This window comes from Phyllobates terribilis, unplaced genomic scaffold, assembly GCF_046119375.1.
Source record: "Phyllobates terribilis strain yellow unplaced genomic scaffold, ASM4611937v1 Scaffold_4__5_contigs__length_816908805, whole genome shotgun sequence".
Classification (NCBI taxonomy): domain Eukaryota; kingdom Metazoa; phylum Chordata; class Amphibia; order Anura; family Dendrobatidae; genus Phyllobates; species Phyllobates terribilis.
The window spans coordinates 300,300,594-300,319,264 of record NW_027362764.1 but is presented as its reverse complement, the minus strand read 5'-3'; the positions used below and the strand labels follow the sequence as shown (position 1 = coordinate 300,319,264).

The 18,671-nt window shown below is 45.5% G+C and overlaps 1 protein-coding gene across 2 annotated transcripts in view; it reads right to left on the bottom strand.

Moving 5' to 3' along the window:
- Window positions 1-18,671, bottom strand: part of TNS3 (tensin 3) — a 403,696-nt gene that overhangs the window by 337,543 nt on the left and 47,482 nt on the right. The window contains exon 1 of one of the 2 annotated variants that reach the window (XM_073678348.1): window positions 8,413-8,712. The exons of the other annotated variant lie outside the window; for it this stretch is intronic. Coding sequence (XP_073534449.1) covers window positions 8,413-8,463 — 51 coding nt within the window. The 5' untranslated portion in view covers window positions 8,464-8,712. Of the gene's footprint in view, window positions 1-8,412; window positions 8,713-18,671 lie in introns of those variants that run through there. 2 annotated transcript variants of the gene reach the window in all.

Here is an 18,671-nt window from a genome sequence, read left to right as displayed (position 1 = left end):
GTTGCCAGTTACCTGCCAGATTCCTGCCAGTTGCTGTCTGATTCCTGCCTGATATTCCGCTTACCTGCCTGCTAGCCTGTGGTCCGACAGTCTGCCTACCGACTTCTGTCAGTCTGTCTTAGGACCAGCTTGCACGCTCACCTGGGAGCGCTCTTCTGCTACCTGCCTGCTAGCCTGAGGTTCGACGGTCTGCCTCCAACTCCTGTCAGTCTGTCTATGGACCAGCTTGCCCGCTCACCTGGGAGCGCACACCTGCTACCTGCCTGCTAGCCTACCTGGAGGCTCCGCCGTCACGTGCTGTGACCACCTGCCATTCCAGAGACTCCTGCCCGCTCACCTGGGAGCGCACACCTGTTACCTGCCTGCTAGCCTACCTGGAGGCTCCGCCGTCACGTGCTGTGACCACCTGCCATTCCAGAGACTCTCGCTTGCTCACCTGGGAGCACACATCTACCATCTGCCTGCTAGCCTACCTGGAGGCTCTGCCATCACAGGTCGTACCTACCCTTTACCCAGAGACTGCCCCGGTCACTTGCCGTGACCTCCTGCCCGTTCATCCAGAGACTGCCCTGGTCACTTGCCGTGACCTCCTGCCCGTTCATCCAGAGACTGCCCCGGTCACTTGCCGTGACCTCCTGCCCGTTCATCCAGAGACTGCCCCGGTCACTTGCCGTGACCTCCAGCCCGTTCACTCAGAGACTGTCCCGGTCACCTGCTGTGACTGCCTGCCCGTCTTCCCTGGTCGCCACCCGCTCCCTTACAAGGACCGCCCCCTTGTATAGTAGCTCAGAGGTTCCGCCTCCCAGACCCGTTACAAGCACTTTATTAGAATTCTATATAACTGGAGGCCATTTTAATAACAAGGTCTTTGGTCGTGGGTCTTTGGGACAGCAAGTCAGCACAAGGCTGCAGCCGGCTGAGGGTCCACGGTCCCCGGTCTCAGGCCTCGAGACCGGTGGTCAGGGCAGAGTTTTAACCGGCTCTGTCCCCGGTCAGGGTCCAAGCAAGAAGGCCCAGGAGGGGAGCAGAGGAGATAGGCTCCACAGGCGAAAGGATCTCAGGGGGTGTGGACGGAGCGGAGTCACCACCTGCATACCTTATTCTGGCCCAGCCAGAGAGACCCTGCCGCCAGAGGGGGTACCGGTCCCCGATTATCTGACTTTGCACTTCACGTCTCTGTCGGAAAAGTCCGGAGGCTTATGTGGATCCCAGGGGGATACGGACGGAGCGGAGTCGCCACCTGTATGCCCTAATCTGAGTTTATCCAGAGGGACCCGGCCTTACGCCACGTTCTCACCACAAGTCACCATAAAGGGCACCCAGTCGGTCTGGGAACTACACGTTACCCACAAGGGACTTCGCAGTACCTGTACGGGACTCAGTGGGGGACACAAGGTGGGAGAAGTTGAACAAGAGAGGAACACACTAGAGCGGGGGTCCTGTCAAGTGCTCCTGAACTATCTGGTGAGTGCTGAACCCTACCCTGGCGGCCGCAGCTCGCCGTGTGACAGCAGAGAGAAGCTCTGAGCTGGCTAGACACCAAAGTGAGTAAAGACTTGGATGACTGCAACTACCGCCTCTGTCTGTTCTTTCCTCTGCGGCTCTGCACCCACCAACGCTCTACTCTACACCCTCTCTACACTGCCCTAAGGCCCCGCTCTACCTGTAGGGAGTCGTACCAACTAAGCTGCCTAAACACCGACCTCAGAGGACTGTTGCAGCGCTGGTGATCCTCACCAGACACCACGGGTGGCGTCACGAACATTCCCCTATCCCACACAACTTCCCCCCTTTCTTTTAAGAGTGACCCCAGGGTACGGGCCCGGGAGCCGGCCACCACGACATCCCCCAAGATCAGGCAACAACTAGGCCCGGGTGCCGAGTCGTCCCCCTCCCCTGGGCGCGTCATGGCCAGAGCACCGCTCCGCTCCACCACCGCTGTTAAAGGTATGTAATGGCTGATTACACCAGTCATCATGTGTGAGGAAAGATCTGGGTCGGTGTGCGAGCTCACTTCAAAGACAGGGATATTACATTTGACATAAATATACGTCAGACGTCAGGCTCGGACTGGCCTGGCAGGGTTCCCGGGAAATTTCCTGGTGGGCCCCGGGCCCCCTGCAGAGAAGAATTTAAAAAAAAAAGTGAAAACAAGTGGTCACGGGCCCTTCAAGGGCGCGCGCAAGCACTTTCACCGCCACGATGTCCAGGACAGTAGCAGGCGGGGCCTGGGAGCAGGAGAGCAGGGGCGGCACTGCAGCGTCACATTTATCAGACAGGGCCGTACATCTGCTAAAACTGACGTCACAGCGCGCCCTGCACTGCAGTCTCCACCTTAGGAGCGTTTCTGTAAACTATATGGGCCAGACTGGAGACAAGCCAAGGTAGTGTACAATTTGTGTGTTTTGTATGAATTTTTATGTATATGCTGCCTGTGTATGTGTATATGCCTGTGTGTGTGTGTATATGCCTGTGTGTGTATGTACAGTGTGTGTGTAAATGCCTGTATGTGTCTGTATATGCCTGCATGTGTGTACAGTGTGTGTATAGGCCTGCATGTGTGTGTATATATCCCTGCATATGTGTGTGTGTAGTGTGTACACCGCGTGCAACTTCCTTTCCTTTGGCAAAATGGGTCAGAAGAGAGATTTGACGGGCTCTGAAAAGTCCAAAATTGTGAGATGTCTTGCAGAGGGATGCAGCAGTCTTGAAATTTCCAAACTTTTGAAGCGTGATCACCGAACAATCAAGCGTTTCATGGATAATAGCCAACAGGGTCACAAGAAGCGTGTTGGCCAAAAAAGGCGCAAAATAACTGCCCAGGAATTGAGGAAAATCAAGCATGAAGCTGCCAAGATGCCATTTGCCACCAGTTTTGCCACATTTCAGAGCTGCAACGTTACTGGAGTATCAAAAAGCACAAGGTGTGCGATACTCAGGGACATGGCCAAGGTAAGGAAGGCTGAATAACGACCACCTTTGAACAAGAAACAAAAGATAAAACGTCAAGAATGGGTCAAGAAATATCTTAAGACTGACTTTTCAAAGGTTTTATGGACTGATGAAATGAGTGTGACTCTTGATGGGCCAGATGGATGGGCTAGAGGCTGGATCAATAAAGGGCAGAGAGCTCCACTCCGACTCAGACGCCGGCAAGGTGGAGGTGGGCTACTGGTATGGGCTAGTATCATCAAAGATGAACTTGTGGGACCTTTTCGGCTTGAGGATGGAGTGAAGCTCCACTCCCAGACCTACTGCCAGTTTCTGGAAGACAACTTCTTCAAGCAGTGGTACAGGAAGAAGTCTGTATCGTTCAAGAAAAACATGATTTTCATGCAGGACAATGCTCCATCACATGCATCCAACTACTCCACAGCGTGGCTGGCCAGTAAAGGTCTAAAAGAAGAAAAAATAATGACATGCCCCCTTGTTCACCTGATCTGAACATCATATAGAACCTGTGGTCCATCATAAAATGTGAGATCTACAGGGAGGGAAAATAGTACACCTTTGGGAACAGTGTCTGGGAGGCTGTGGTGACTGCTGCACGCAATGTTGATCGAAAACAGATCAAGCAACTGACAGAATCTATGGATGGAAGGCTGTTGAATGTCATCATAAAGAAAGGTGGCTATACTGATCACTAATTTTTTGGGTTTTTGTTTTTGCATGTCAGAAATGTTTATTTCTAAATTTTGTGCACTGATATTGGTTTACCTGGTGAAAATAAACAAGTGAGATGGGATTATATTTGGTTTTTATTAAGTTGCTTAATAATTCTGCACAGTAATAGTTACCTGAACCAACAGATATCCTCCTAAGATAGCCAAATCTAAAAAAAAAACAGTCCAACTTCTAAAAATATTAAGCTTGGATATTTATGAGTCTTTTCGGTTGATTGAGAACATAGTTGTTGATCAATAATAAAAATAATCCTCTAAAATACAACTTGCCTAATAATTCTGCACACAGTGTATATGCCTGCGTGTGTGTATGCCTGCATGCGCATGTGTGCCTGCATGTCTGTGTGTGTGTCTACGTGTGTATATGTGTCTTCACAAGTGTGTGCTTCCCTGCATGTCTGCATTTTTGTGTGTGTGATTGTCTGAGTGTGTCTGTGCATGACTGTGTGTGCATTTCTGTGTGTGCTTGCCTGCGTGTGTACGGGTCCCCATTTCTGTGAGTATGTGTATCTGTGTGTGTATATTAGGGCTCTTTCACATGTCCTGATATTTACGGGACTGGAGATATGTGTCCACCTGTGGGTCATCCATGTGACACATACTGGCGCTTGGGAATCAGTGTACAGTTAGAGCTGTTCCCAAGAGCCGGGTTCTGAACTCTGCCCTCATCACAGATCCCTGCCGGCGCTGCAATCAGCAGCAGCAGGGTCAATGATGAGAGTAGTAGTCTACTCCCGCTGTGTTCAACTGTAAAAATAAGAATAAAATAAAAAAATCCTTATACTCACCTCTACTAAGTGTCACCCACAGCAATCCATGCGAACGCTCACACTGAAGAGAATGACTCCTGTAGCGAGCAGGCCCCGGAGCTGCGCTTAGTGAATGACAGGGCGCCGCTTGTTGAGTGCAGTCATTCTCCTCAGCGTGAGCGCTCGCATGGATTACAGCGGGTGACACTTAAGGGAGGTGAGTATAAGGACTTTTTTATTTTAATTCTTATTTTTACAGTTGAACACGGCGGGAGTAGACTACTACTCTTATCATTGACCCTGCTGCTGCTGATCGCAGCGCCGGCAGGGATCTATGATGAGGGCAGCGTTCAGCACCCGGTGCTTGGGAATAGCGCTAACTGTCATCAGTGTGCAAGATGTTTTGCGGCCTGTGCAGCAGGTAAATAACAGACATGTCAGTGTGTTTTGCCCATGGACACCACATGGTCTGTGGAAAGTGGAAACACACTGACATGTGCACAGACCCATTCATTTGAATGGGTCTATGTGTACCAATGTCTCTGGTACATGTGGAAACAGTCACCACACGTACTGACGTGTGAAAGAGCCCTTAGTATGTGTCTGTGTGCGCTTGTCTTCATGTGTGTAAGAGCGCTTCTGCATGTCTGTGTGGTCTTCTGAAGATTTATTATATTTGGGGAGAGATGGGAGAGAAATTTTAGGTGACAGAATGGGGAGATGTGTGAAGAAACAGTATGGTGAACTAGGGGAAGGGAGGGAATGGGTGCGGGAACAGAATGGGGAAGGGATGTATGAGACAGTATGGAGAGTGGGGGAATAGTGTGAGGAGACAGAATGGAGGGAGAAAAGTGTGAGATGACACAGCACAGAGACTAGGTAGTGTGGGGGAAGGTATAGAGAAGCGGCAGTATGGGGGGAACAGTGTGAGGGCACAGCAAGGAGGGAACAGTATGCTGAGGAGGGGGAGTGTGATGACTGGGCAGTATAGCGGGGACACCATATTAGAGGACAGTGTGAAGAGGGGGCCCAGTATGGAAAGGAGAGGACAGTGTGTAGAACATGTACTATAAGAGGGGTAGAGTGTATGTCATATTTTGTGCAGGGAGCATTGTAAGAGTTAAGTTTATTCAGGGGCTCAGTGTAGATATTTTTATTCAGGAGCATTATAATGACACTGCTATCCTTAGGCTGTGTGCCCATGATGCGTTATTCAAGCGTTATTCAAGCGTTTACGCTGCGGAATTTCCGCAGCGTAAACGCTTGGGAAATGCTGGGTAAACCTTCCCCCATGGTCTCCAATGCAATTCCGCACTTTCAATACCCATGCCGCGTATTTTTCCGCACCGTTTATGCTGCGCTCAAAAATCCGCAGCATGTCCATTAATTTTCCGGAAGCGCTGCGTTTTTGCTGCCATTGACTTGCATTAGAATGCGCCAATTCCGCAAGACTGCATCTGTACTTGCATAATTGGCGCGTTCTAATGTGCGGATGGTACCCGGGTGTGGAGGGCAGGAGACTCTCCTCCACACCCAGGTACCATTAAAAGCTGTAAAAAAAAAAGAATAAAATAAAAAATAAAGATTATATTCACCTTCCGACGGCCCCCGGCCTCCTTCCCTGTGCTTGCCGACAGATCGTGCATGACTGAAGGACCTGCGGTGACGTCACAGCCATGTGACGGCAGGTCTTTCAGTACAATGTACCGCGATCTGCCGGCAGCCAGCACAGGAGCGCAGCAAGACAGCGCGGGTCATCGGAAGGTAAGTATATATTTATTTTTTTATTTTTAACTATTCTCTCGGGTCACACCTGTTGCATGGATTTATATAGTGTGACCTAGTTGTCAAGCACTTTCCAAGTGATGCTAAAATCGCTTGGAATGCGCTTGTCAACCCGCATGCGGAAATGCATGTGAAGAACACTTCACTTCCACATGTCCCTGGCAGGAAAACGCATGTACAATCTGCATGTACAATCCGCAAGCGTTTTTTTCTGCCAGGGAGATGCAAAAACGCTCAGGAAAAAATCCGGAGCATTTCTGCATCGTGGGCACATAGCCTTAAGGGAATTGTGTGGGGATGTGCTGCAGAAGACTGGAGAAGATGGAAGTCTGCAGAGACGAACTGTGGATGAGAAAAGTCCTCAAGGGGTGTGGACAAGAGGAAGAAAAGAAAGAGAACGACTCTAATCAGAGAAAACGTCTCAGGTAAGATACCTGGATGTAAATGTTCATTTGTAATCCTGCCTGTGTCTCATCAGTACTGTGGTTCCTGTATGGTCCACAGTCTGATGATGACTGATAACAACTACCAGTATCTCTTGTTAATTACTTACTGGGAGTTGTAGGTTTATGTGATACAAAGATATATGGGGCTGACCTGACATTACAAATGATGGTGGTTCCGATGATGTATTCATGTACTGATGTGTTTGTGCGCGTCTACGTGTTTGCGTATGCATTGTGGTGTGTAATAACATTCATATGCTCGGCGCACATTTACTAAATCTATTAGGACTCTTTCACATGTGTTAGGGAATTCCACTTGTCTTTCCACATTTAGGAACAGACCAGTGAAATTTACTAACCTTTTCATAACTGTCACCATTGGGATGTGCTTGTATGAAGCGGGTTCAGGAGCTGAGCCTGCTCCATACCGGGCATATGTAGGCTGTGTTACATAGCCGGCGTCTGCCTGTAACAGCACTGTTCAGAGCTCGCCTTGATTGCTGCTGTTTTGGGTATTTAAGTGCCCTTGTCAATCACTGACAGCGGCATTTAGATAGCACGATGGCCGGTGCATGCAGTCACCTGCTCCCTTCAGCCCCCTGTGATGCAGTTGCAGGTTGGTGATGGGTTGCCAGTTGTGCTTAGGGAGCGTGGTCGGATAAGGTGTTGTTATCCCAGGATGCTCGGGTGTTATCCGCTTATCTTGTAGTGCTCTGCTAATATGATCGAGTCCCTGCGGTAACATGTTTTGCGGCACTAGACAGAAGCAACACATGCAGGGATTACCTAACAAACAGGCAATTCCTGCATGTGTTGCGTCGGTCTACCACCGCAAAACATGCTACTGCGGGGACTCGAGCATAGTAGCAGAGTACTACAAGATACTTGGATAACACCCGAGCATGCTGGGATCACACCTTATCCGACCACGCTCGCTCAGCACTGGTTGCCAGGTGCTGCTGCCATGTTCGTCATTCAATGAAGCTCAGCCTGAGGTTGAGCTCCAAGGAAGATGTCACAATCAAGGTGCCGGACGTTATTGAAGCACGTTCACTTTATAGTTAGCGGTGACTGTAATGTCTCCCTCCTTGCACCGACTCTATAACAGGAAGCGAGTGGCAACAGGGAGAATAAACCGTAATTTTCTCCCTGTAGCCAGCGCTTTTCCATTAAGCCGTCTAACCAGGCTTTAAACCCTATTTTCCTGCAGATTACCCCTATATCTGCAAATAAATAGCGTTTTTAAAGGTGACAAGTTACCATTAAAAGGACTCTGGCAGTACGAAATGACTGTTCGAACAAAGTCCTGCCGCTTGGTGCTCCACAGCGCGGCCAATCATGTAACTATAGTACATTATTAAAAAACATAACAAGTAATAAAACCGTTTATGGTGGGCTGTAGTGTGGGCCCCTAGAGTTAGTTCCCCTGGTGGGCCCTAGACACCAAAGTCCGACCCTGTCAGAGGTGGTGGAGGGGTTATTAGTCTCAGCCTCATAAACATGCACCAGTAAAGGGCCTTTCCACATACCACATTTCTGCCATATCAACAGGTCCCCAGTGCTTCTCATCAGCATGTTTCCAGTCAGGAGAAGTAATATGTTCTGCCAGTTGACTACCGAAATTATCGTATCAGCATCTAATACAAGACTAAACATTTCATCCTGTTCTGAATGAAGCAATCTTATCCATTCTCAGTGTCCATTATCTAACATGCAAGTTTAAAATATGGATTTTTACTATTTACATACCTGAATCCTGAATTCATATTCTTTCAGGAGGGGAATAATATAGTAATCCATGATGGATCAGCACAGAAGTATCAGGAATCTTGAAGAGCAATCTTTTACCGCTGAATCTCTTCTTTTGACAGCTCAATTCTTATTTTCGATAAAGTTGCAAAAATATTCAAATCAAAACTGAGAAAAAAATGACGTTTTAAGAAAACCATGTACATGTTTCCATTTGCCACTGGCCATAAGTGACTGCTGAATATTTTCTGATCTGATCCTAGGCAGACCCCATCGTTCCCCTCGGAGCTGGGATAACAAGTCGGCGCTGTGTCTGCAGCTGACGAAAAGGAGCTTTCCTCTCCCAGTGGGAGGGTTTTGGATCACTGAATGGTATGGTTACAATAACAAGGAAACAGATACAAATGATCATTCTCATTTGGAAAAAGATTGCTGTTCTGCCATTGTTCTGGGTCTCAGGCTAGAAATGTACAAGGCAGTTACAAGGCAAGTTACATGAAGGATTTTATATACGGCTAGAACTTGCCACAATATTAATACATCTACCTGTGTCTGTTCCATATTGTCTTATTCCTAAGCAATGTGGGACATTTCATGGTATATTAACTCACTGTAAGACTGATCTCACACAACTTGAGGAATATTTATGAACATGTTTTATCTTCTGTTTCAGTCATTGTATTACTAAATAGAAACGATATCAATAGTAAAATTCCTTGTCCGTCCATATAAATGGGAGAACTATTATTCCTACACAATGCACGGCAGTCAGGTATTTATTAGGGCTCATTCAGACATCAGTTTTTCTCGTACTAGTTCTGTCTGTTGTTTTTACTGATGGAACTCGTAGCTTCTCTTCTTGGGGCTGTTCACCTGTCTGTATTTGTGTGGCCCGATCGGTTTGCACAAAATCACAGAGACGTGTCCAATTTTGATTTGAATCTCCATTCAATCTCACCAATGCAAGTCTATGGGCCCATAAAAAAAATCAGACCGCACTTGGATGCCATCTTGTGAGCTATCCATTTTTCACTGGCTGATAGGAGAAGTTTGAGAAACTTCCATCAGTTTTGCTTTTCATCCAAGAAAAACTGACGAAACTCTGGCCAAATTCTGATGGTAAAGACTGATACCTTGATTACATACTGGTGACACTCAGATAAATAACACTGATGAAACTTTGTCTGTTTTATTGTGTACAAGAAAAATTACTGACGTCTGAGCTCCTACTACTCCTCTCAAAAGTGTAAGGTAGCCATCTACTGCAGAACCTTTCTTTGTGAAATCACGAGTGGTTAGAGCATAAACAGCCAGGGGGAAGGTTGTAGAAAATATCTAGAATATGAGGAATATTGGTAAATAACAGGGGAGGTGACTCGCCCCCTGGGCCATGTTGTGCTGAGTTGCGCATGCGGGGGATACCCGGAGCCGGATCCGATGGGGGTAGTAGTCTTTTTGTGGCGGTGACCCGGTCCGTGCCCAGGGTGTCAAACTAAGTGGCGGAATTTAATAGATGTTATAGAGTTCGACTACACCACCCGTTGATTGCGGCTATGAAGCCGCCGCTGCAGGGCAGACCGCTGAGGCCGGTGGTACGGTGGTGCAGCGTGGATGGTATAACCCCCAACGGGAGGGGTATAGCCTCAGGGCAGCTAGTGAGGCAGGGAGGAATGATGGTGGAAGTGGTGGTGTGACAAGGAATCACTGAGACGTGCGGTTGCAGTTTTCACAGCTTTACTCACAGTTCTTTATCAGGTCACTTGTGCGCAGTAAGGACCACCCGAGCCGTGCTGCGCCCACCAGGTGAGGGACTCGGCTAACTCCCAGGCAATTCCGGAGCGTGGTCCAGGGCTCCCCTCTCTTCCTTCCTACTGGCCGTCCCCACCAGGGACCCACCTTTGTCCGGCTCCCTCGGGCCTTCTGGTGGCGGAACCTTTCCCGGCTCCCCTGACCCTATACGTGGTATGCCTTCCTGGTAGATATGGTGAGGGGTCACGCCAAGACTTGACCACGACCTCCGGTTCCTGGCTGAGGATAATTGGCCTCCACCAGTTTGGGATCTGGTACCCTGTTCTGCCAACCCTTCACCCGTTAACTCGTGGGATCTCAGGGTTCCCTCTCTTCTTGCGTCTCTGGGCCTTTCCTGGTGTTTCTGTTCCTCCTTCTTCTTCTTTCTCTCTCTCTCTCTGCCTCAGGCCTCCTCTCCAGGCCTGGCTCTGGAGCTGGGCCCAGACTGAGCCACAGCTCCCTGTCAGCCCTCTCTGGCTGAGCTCCTCTCTGAACAGACAGACCTTGATCTCGTCTGGTGCCCACCTTATATACTCCCTCTGACACCCGAGCCCAGGTGACCAGCACCCAATGGGCTCCTACCTATGCCCAGAGTCCCTCCCCTGTCTGCTCCTACACCACTGGGATATTCCTCCCCCCTCCCCACTCCAGCCAGGGACAGAAGCTGTCGTACCTGCACATCTATCTGGTGGGAGTACCGTTGGTCTGTCCCCCGGAAATGGGGTGAGTGTAGTGCATGCAGCTAACTGAGCCCTGTTCCACACTCCATCCTTACCCGGGAGTGGAATACCGCACCTCTGGTTCGAGGTGCAATACCCCTGTAGCAGCCGAGTCCTCGGGGTGCTACAGAGGCGTATTGTGTAAAGGACTAAGGACCAAGCAGCAACCAGCTCAGCAGTAAGGCTCAATGTTATGTTATGCTGCGGCATTTACAGACATGCAGTAACCTCTGGGTTATTGGGAATGTAGGGTGTCCTTACACTTATTACAGATTGACTCACTTAAATATAGCGAAGTTGTCATTCTCCGCACAGCAGGTGAAAAGACTATTGCTGTGCATCACTGTAACAAGGACCACTTGGGGTTCTGCTAGTTGGACATCCAATGATCAGAAGATGATGGCATATCCAAATAAATTTCTTGCATAGTTAAAGAATACTTATCACCTATGTCATGTTGCCATTTTTATCTAAAAAAAAAAAATAGGAAGGTGCAAAGAGATGATTTTATTAAAGAACATTAACTATAAAACGTCTGAGAAGGCCCAATAATGCCACCCTAAGGTAACTGAATTTCCCACAATATATAGGTTCCATGCAGAGCGGATTCCATGCCTCTTAGCAGCCCTTTTACTGGCAAAGCCTGAGATCCCACGTGTTATCACAAGATCTTTTTATGAGAACAGCGCTGCCGCTTTACGTACACAGCCCTATCATCATTATAGCTATTATCGATCAGAAAGTGTTGTGTACGTAATGTGGAAGCGCTGTGTAAGTTCAATGCGCGAGATCTCGTGATAACAGGCCAGAGCTCACTCTTTGTCAGTGAGGGGCTTGTAGGGTTGTGGACTCCTGATCTGTAAGCTGGGATCTAACAACCCTGAAGCCATGTCCTGGGCACTTCCCAGAATTTTTTTCAAAATTATTGTAATTTGGAAAATCACATGCAGAGAAATCTGCTTCTCTCACATCTTGATTGAACATTCATTCTCAATTCATGGGTAAAATCTGTATTCATCGAAGTCAGACTCCCATTAATGAGATGGGAGACGGCAAATAGTGCTTTTAAAATTCTTTGGAGAAGAAGTTAGAGGCAGACACAGACATTCAGCTACAATTTCACCGTCATCTCCTATCTCAGTATTGGGGAAATCGGTATTCACTGAAGAAAGATTCTGTCCACTAATTCAGAGTTTGAGAATGAATGATCAGTCCAGGCAGAGAAAGAAGCAGATTTCTCTGATAAGATATATACAAAGTTTCTTATTTTCTATTGTACTATTGATCTATGAAATAAAAATTAATAAAATGGCAATTACTCTTTAAAGGGGTTTTCCCACGAACATTTTATTCAATAGATCTTGGAATAATAAGGCTGGAAACAGACCAGCGTATGACATCTGAGGCGAGAGCATCTGATGTGATATGCTAATAACCCTCGGCTCCTGCTCTGCTGCGAGCGTGCGCCGAGTGTCAGTGCTTTGTGCTCTGATCCTCTCGCATGAAAGAATCCCAGCACCGGTGCGGAGGAGACAGAGAAAGTAAATTCCCCATCTCCTCCATGGGCTGACTCTGCGTATATCGGACTGCACTGGGATGACATCAGAGTGCAGTCTGATGTTTCACACGCACCCATAGACTTGTATGGGTGCGAGTGAGAGGAGTCCTGCTGCAAATTGCAGCATGCCGAGATTGTTCTCTCATGCTGAATCGGCAGATGTGCACTGCCCCATAGAATAACACTGGGCCAAGTTCTATGCAATGTTTTATCGCATAGCACTCGGCCGTGTTATACGCTAGTGTGACCCCGGCTTAAGTTCCACAATTGGATGTGTTAATTTTTTTCCTGTGCTGAGATAATCTTATAAATGTGCCCCTGCTGTGTACTGTGTAATGGCTGTGCCTGACTGTGCACGAAACATGGTCTGATCATACCAGGGGCACATTTATCAGATTATTTCAGCACAGGAACATTATTTTAAAACATTTAATTGTGGAATTTATTATTATTCCAAGATCTAGTGATTAAACATCTAGTAATAAAGAACATGTATGTAAGTACTTGTATAAGAATACAGTAATTAACCAGCGCCAACATGGCTTTGTAGCAAACAAATCATGCCAGACTGATGTAATTTCCTTCTATGATGGAATCACTGACTGGGTGGATTAGGGAAAGGCGGTAGATATAGTATATGTTGACTTCAGAAAGCATTTGATAAAGTATCTCATACTATTCTTATTGAAAAAATGGCCAATTGTGGGATTGACAAGGCTATGGTTAGGTGGATTAATAACTGGCTCAGTGATCGTACTCAAAGAGTGTCAATAAATGGTTGCACATCCAATTGAAAGAATATTCAAGTGGGGTACGACAAGGCTCTATCCTGGCCCCAGTGTTGTTCAACATTTTTATAAATTATCTAGATAGGGGAACTGAAGGTAAACTAATCAAATTTGCAGATGATGCAAAGCTAGGAGGGATTGCTAACACTAGAGAAGACAGAGAAAGGATTCAGAAGGATCTAGAGAAGCTTGAACAATGGGCAGCGACTAATAGATTGGCATTCGACAGGGAGAAATGCAAGCTTCTACATCTGGGTAAGAAAAACAAAAATGACATCTACAGAATAGGAGGAAGAGAAGTAAGCAACAGCACGTGTGAAAAATACTTGGGTATACTAATAGATCACAGACTGCACAGGGGTCAACAGTGAGATGCAGCAGCAAAAAGACAAACACAGTTTTGTGATGTATTAAGAGAAGCCTAGAATCTAGATCACGTGAAGTAATTATCCCCCTCTACTCCTCTTTGGTCAGACCTCATCTGGAATACTGTGTAAAGATCTGGGCACCACATTTTAAAAAAGATATAAAAAAAAACTGGCGCAAGTTCAGAGAAGAGCTACCAAGATGGTGAGCAGACTTCAAAGTATGACCTACGAGGAATGGTTAAAAGATCTGAGAATGTTTAGCTTTTAAAAAAGAAGGGTAAGAGGAGACATATTAGCTGTCTACAAATATCTGAAAGGATGTCAGTGTAGAGGGATCATCCTTATTCTCATTTGCACATGGAAACACGAGAAGCAATGAGATGAAACTGAAAGGGAGAAGATACAGATTAGACATTAGAAGAAACTTTTTTACAGTGAGGGTGATCAATGAGTGGAACAGGCTGCCACAAGAGGTGGTGAGTTCCCCTTCAATGGAAATCTTCAAACCGAGGTTGGACAGACATCTGTCTGAGATGGTTTAGTGAATCCTGCATTGAGCAGGGGTTGGACACGACCCTGTGGATCACTTCCAACTCTAACATTCTATGATTAAAATGCACTTTCTTGGGAAAACACCTTTGTGCACTAAAAGTTATTGGCTAAATTAGTGTTTTCATTATAGAAAAAATATTGATTCTTCAATAATTAAATGGATTTTCCCCTGACTTACTCTTTTCCCACCTCATTTTATATTTCAAATGCCAAATTTGCACGAGGTGTACTATTTTATTTACTATGATGTATGTTCATTTTTTTTACCGGAATGTCAATTTTTTTTAACAGTAAAAAGTCATCCATAAAACCATACTCATCTGTGCACTGATCATATCCTAGACCTAGACTGTCATTGTTTGCACTGAACTTACTGAATAAGTACATTGATGTTTAGTCTACCATATGGGGAAAACATAAAACATATTTAGAGAATTGTTCTAGTTAATGGATAAAATCCTATATTTGGAACTAAACAAACTGTTACTATGTGGAATTATCACATAATGTTAGAAGAACCATAATCTTGCTATGTATAGACAAGTGCACGTGTGCTGCTTTTCCCAGTACCAGGTAATCTTTTGCTATTTCTCTGCCGACAGTGGATAATACAGCGTTCATTTTGACATTATTTCCTAACCTACTAGTGATACTGGCGGGGTGATAATATTATTAGTGTTGTATTTTTGGGGGGCTTTATTTACCAGACTAAGTATAGCTTCTTTTACTGACATCTAGTGGACAATATAAAAACTGCAATATATTCAAATTCATTTTTATAAGCACAGTCATATAGAACAGGACTATCAAAGATTAAGAAAAAAATATTTCAACACTCATATTAAGAAATGAAAGCAGAATACTTTTGGTACATATACCAGTTGAATATTTACTATCTGTCCCAATTGTCATGCACTGTAACTTACCATCCACTAAATGTCAATTTCTCTTCATCAGCATTCTACCAGTCCTAAAGGAGCTGGAACTTTCACTTACCAACATGCACTAAAGTGTGGATGTACTTACAGTTTTTATTCCACTGTTCCCGCTTGCAGGGGGTAGGTTTAAGCAAAGTCGGTGGCATGGCAGCCATGTGGATCTGGTCCTGGCTAGAAGCGATCAGGATAACCAGAGAGCAGGAGAGTCCATGTACAGCATTCTCTCTCCTGACTAGAAGACACTTCACTCTTTTTGTGAAGGAGATTATGTGAGGGGAAAAAATGTCCCCACAGCGTAGACTGGCATTGAAAACCCTTCTCTGAGAGAATAAAGTCTGAGCTGGGAGACTCCTCCCAGCCGTTGCTATGGCCACCACTTGTTGTGAGGAGAATAATTATTACTTCATATACACACATTGGCCAGCAGATGGCAGGAAAGTACAATTTACAATGCAATGTATTATATGCCCTAACTCAGAACACACAATAGAGCAAATCTAATACAACATTACAACTGTCTCATTTAGCAGCAGTAGAATGGGTACCGGGATGCCACAGACTCATGCAGGGAAAAGAGACTTCCTGTTTCTACATACATCTTAGAAGAAATCAGCTAGTCTGTTTTTAATCACGTGATGTCATAGACCCAATAGAAAAGAGAAGAATTAGACGGGTAGAAGATCAAAATGAGCAATTGCAGGTACACAATGCTATATAATGTGATGACTGCAATATATTAAGAGGTTAAAATTTTAATGGGAGGAGTGCTTCTTTAACATAAAGGAGATCAACTTGTCTGAAAGTCCAGTGATTATCTAATTTGGTCCACTGCCTTTTAAGTCAGATATGGTTTTCAGTGAATAAAAAACTGACCTCAATATGTGAAGTGGTTTGTCAATATGACCTGCCTTTGGAAGCGTCTACTCTTAATTCACTTTATGCATCGCTTAGCTAAAGCTTTTAAATTTATGCAAGAATCTGACTTCACAAAATCTGGATAGCCTCCAACAGAAGAACTTGTAATGTTTGTGTATATAGGACGCTGAAAACTGCATATAAATAAGGTTACAATTTTTACATCGCAGACTAAGAAAAAACAAGCTCCATAAGGCTACATTCCCACGGTGTGAATACTAAAGTATTGCTGTGTATATTGTACAAGCCATCAAATGATTCGTTTTACAAAGACAGTGAAAAGTAGAAAAAAAAATGTTTTTCAAAATATATAATAAAAATTTTGAATTACACCCTCCCACCTTTTCCTTAGTTAAAAATAAAAAAAGGATTAAAAAAAGTTATATCTATTTGGTATCACAGCGTCCATAAAAGCCCGACCAATCAAAATATAAAATTAATTAACCCATTCTTTAAGAGGAAAAAAAATCAACACGTCACAACTGCATTGTTTTGGTTGTCACAACAATGCAAAAAATATTGTATGTGGTGGTGTAAGTAAAAACAACAGCTGAATTGATGGAAACATAAAAATAGTTATGGGTCACAAACGAACAGTTTTATTTGCGTAGTTCAAAAATTTTTTTGAAACAATGAAATGGTAAAAAAATCTATGCATGTTTGGTATCTCCATAATCATAGTGGCCAAGAGAATCACGTGTTTAAGCCATAGTTAATGTACAATTAACGCTATAAAAATTGAACCCAAATAACAATGGTAGAATTGCAGGTGTTATTTTACCATTTCACTGCACTTGGATTTTTTTTGCCATTTTTCCTTACTATGTATGGTAAAAGGAACACATAATCAGGGATGGAAATCTGCTGGTGCAAAGGAGGAGGAAGAGGCATACTCAGAGTACAACAAGCGGTAGTGGTGGATATTGATGGTGATGATGAGACCAACCAGATGCTATTTTTTCTCAGGAGTGGGAGCCAAAACCAAGACTGGGTGACAAATGCAGAATTGGTGCACTTGTTTCTATTATACCTTTTCTCTGATTGTTCCTCATCAGGTTTTGGCTTCTACTCCTGAGAAAAAATACTGACCGAATACTGATAGTGGCGCCGTGGCCTAAGAAGTAAGGTTGCTCTGATTCTTAGATGACTTGCTTTTCCCAAATGAGCAGGTGAAGCCTCTTTATGTACTAATGGCGAGCCATAGTTTCTAGTCTATTTAAGCCGGGATGTCCACTCTTTTTTTCTCTTGTAGAGCACACTGCGAAAGAATCCTCTGATAGCAGATTGCAAAAGAACACCCACACACACCACCACTGCGGCCAGAACTGTCAGGCGCTGTTGAACCTCCTCCAAATATAGCAACTGCGGCATTTCCTGCTCCAGAGCTGACTACAGAACGGATTTTGCCCCAGAAGAACCTTTATCCACACGTCCCCTACGGCATGTATTGCCTAGGTCAACATCCTCCTTCTCTGATGACATTACCATAGCGGCACCCCTGACTGGTTCCAGGTCTTGTTCCCCATAGAATCGACGTTATCATCATCGTCATGCCTGATTCAGCAGACATTTGCCTTTGTGTGGGAAATGTACAGAGCTCCTTGCATCTCTGCCCAATTCCAAGAGCTCCTTGCCCTGAATTAGCGCCCTACTACCATTGCGGGTACCTTTACCATCATAGCTCGCAGAACCAATATTAGAATCATGTCCTCAATGTCTCCTGGCCTCATGTTATCCAACTACAAACGCTGACTGTTCATCTATGGCAATAAATAAACTGAAAGAAGTTATTCCGGTAAAGTATCTTACTTATCCCTTGAAATGCTGAGGGTTAGAGTACTAAGGGGCTGAGCAGAAACAGGTGCAACTCTACTATGTACAACATTAAGGCTGTGCCCACGATGCGTTTCTTAAGCGTTTCCGCAGCGGCAATTCCGCTGCAGAAACGCTTAAAAAGCTTGGTAGAAGGCCTGCCATGTTCCCCAATGATAATCCGCATGTGCTGTGCACATGCTGCGGAAATTTCCGCTGCGGATTATCATTGCGGAAAAAAAATGCAGCACTACCAATTATTTTGCGGAAGCGCTGCGTTTTCGCCGCCATTGACTTGCATTGGAACGCATGTAATCCGCATCACTGGATCTGTACATGCGGATTACATGCATTTCAATGTGCGGATGGTACCCGGGTCTGGAGAAGAGGAGACTCTCCTCCGGACCCGGGTACCATAGAACTTGTGAAAAAAAAAATAAAATAAAAAATAAACATTATACTTACCTTCAAGACGGGTGAGAGAAACATAAAGGAAGCTAGACCCTGTTCCAGGGAGGTCAGAAGCTCCAGGGAAAGAGACAGAAAGATACAGAAAGGAGGCCTTACACCCGCTCACTGGGGAGCAAGTCCAGAAGTGCACACCACCTACAAGTACCCCGGACCGTACCTGACTATCATCATCAGTAAAGGTACTGAAGCGAACCCCTGTGTGCGTGTCTGTTCTTCCTCTGACCCGGTTGGGTCCCCTCTCTCCTGCATCCCTTCACACCATCCCTGCCCCATGGACCCGCTCCACCTGTGGGGAGCAGAAACACCTCAGCTGCCATCCCAACACCCCCGGAGGTCTGAAGCAGCGCTGG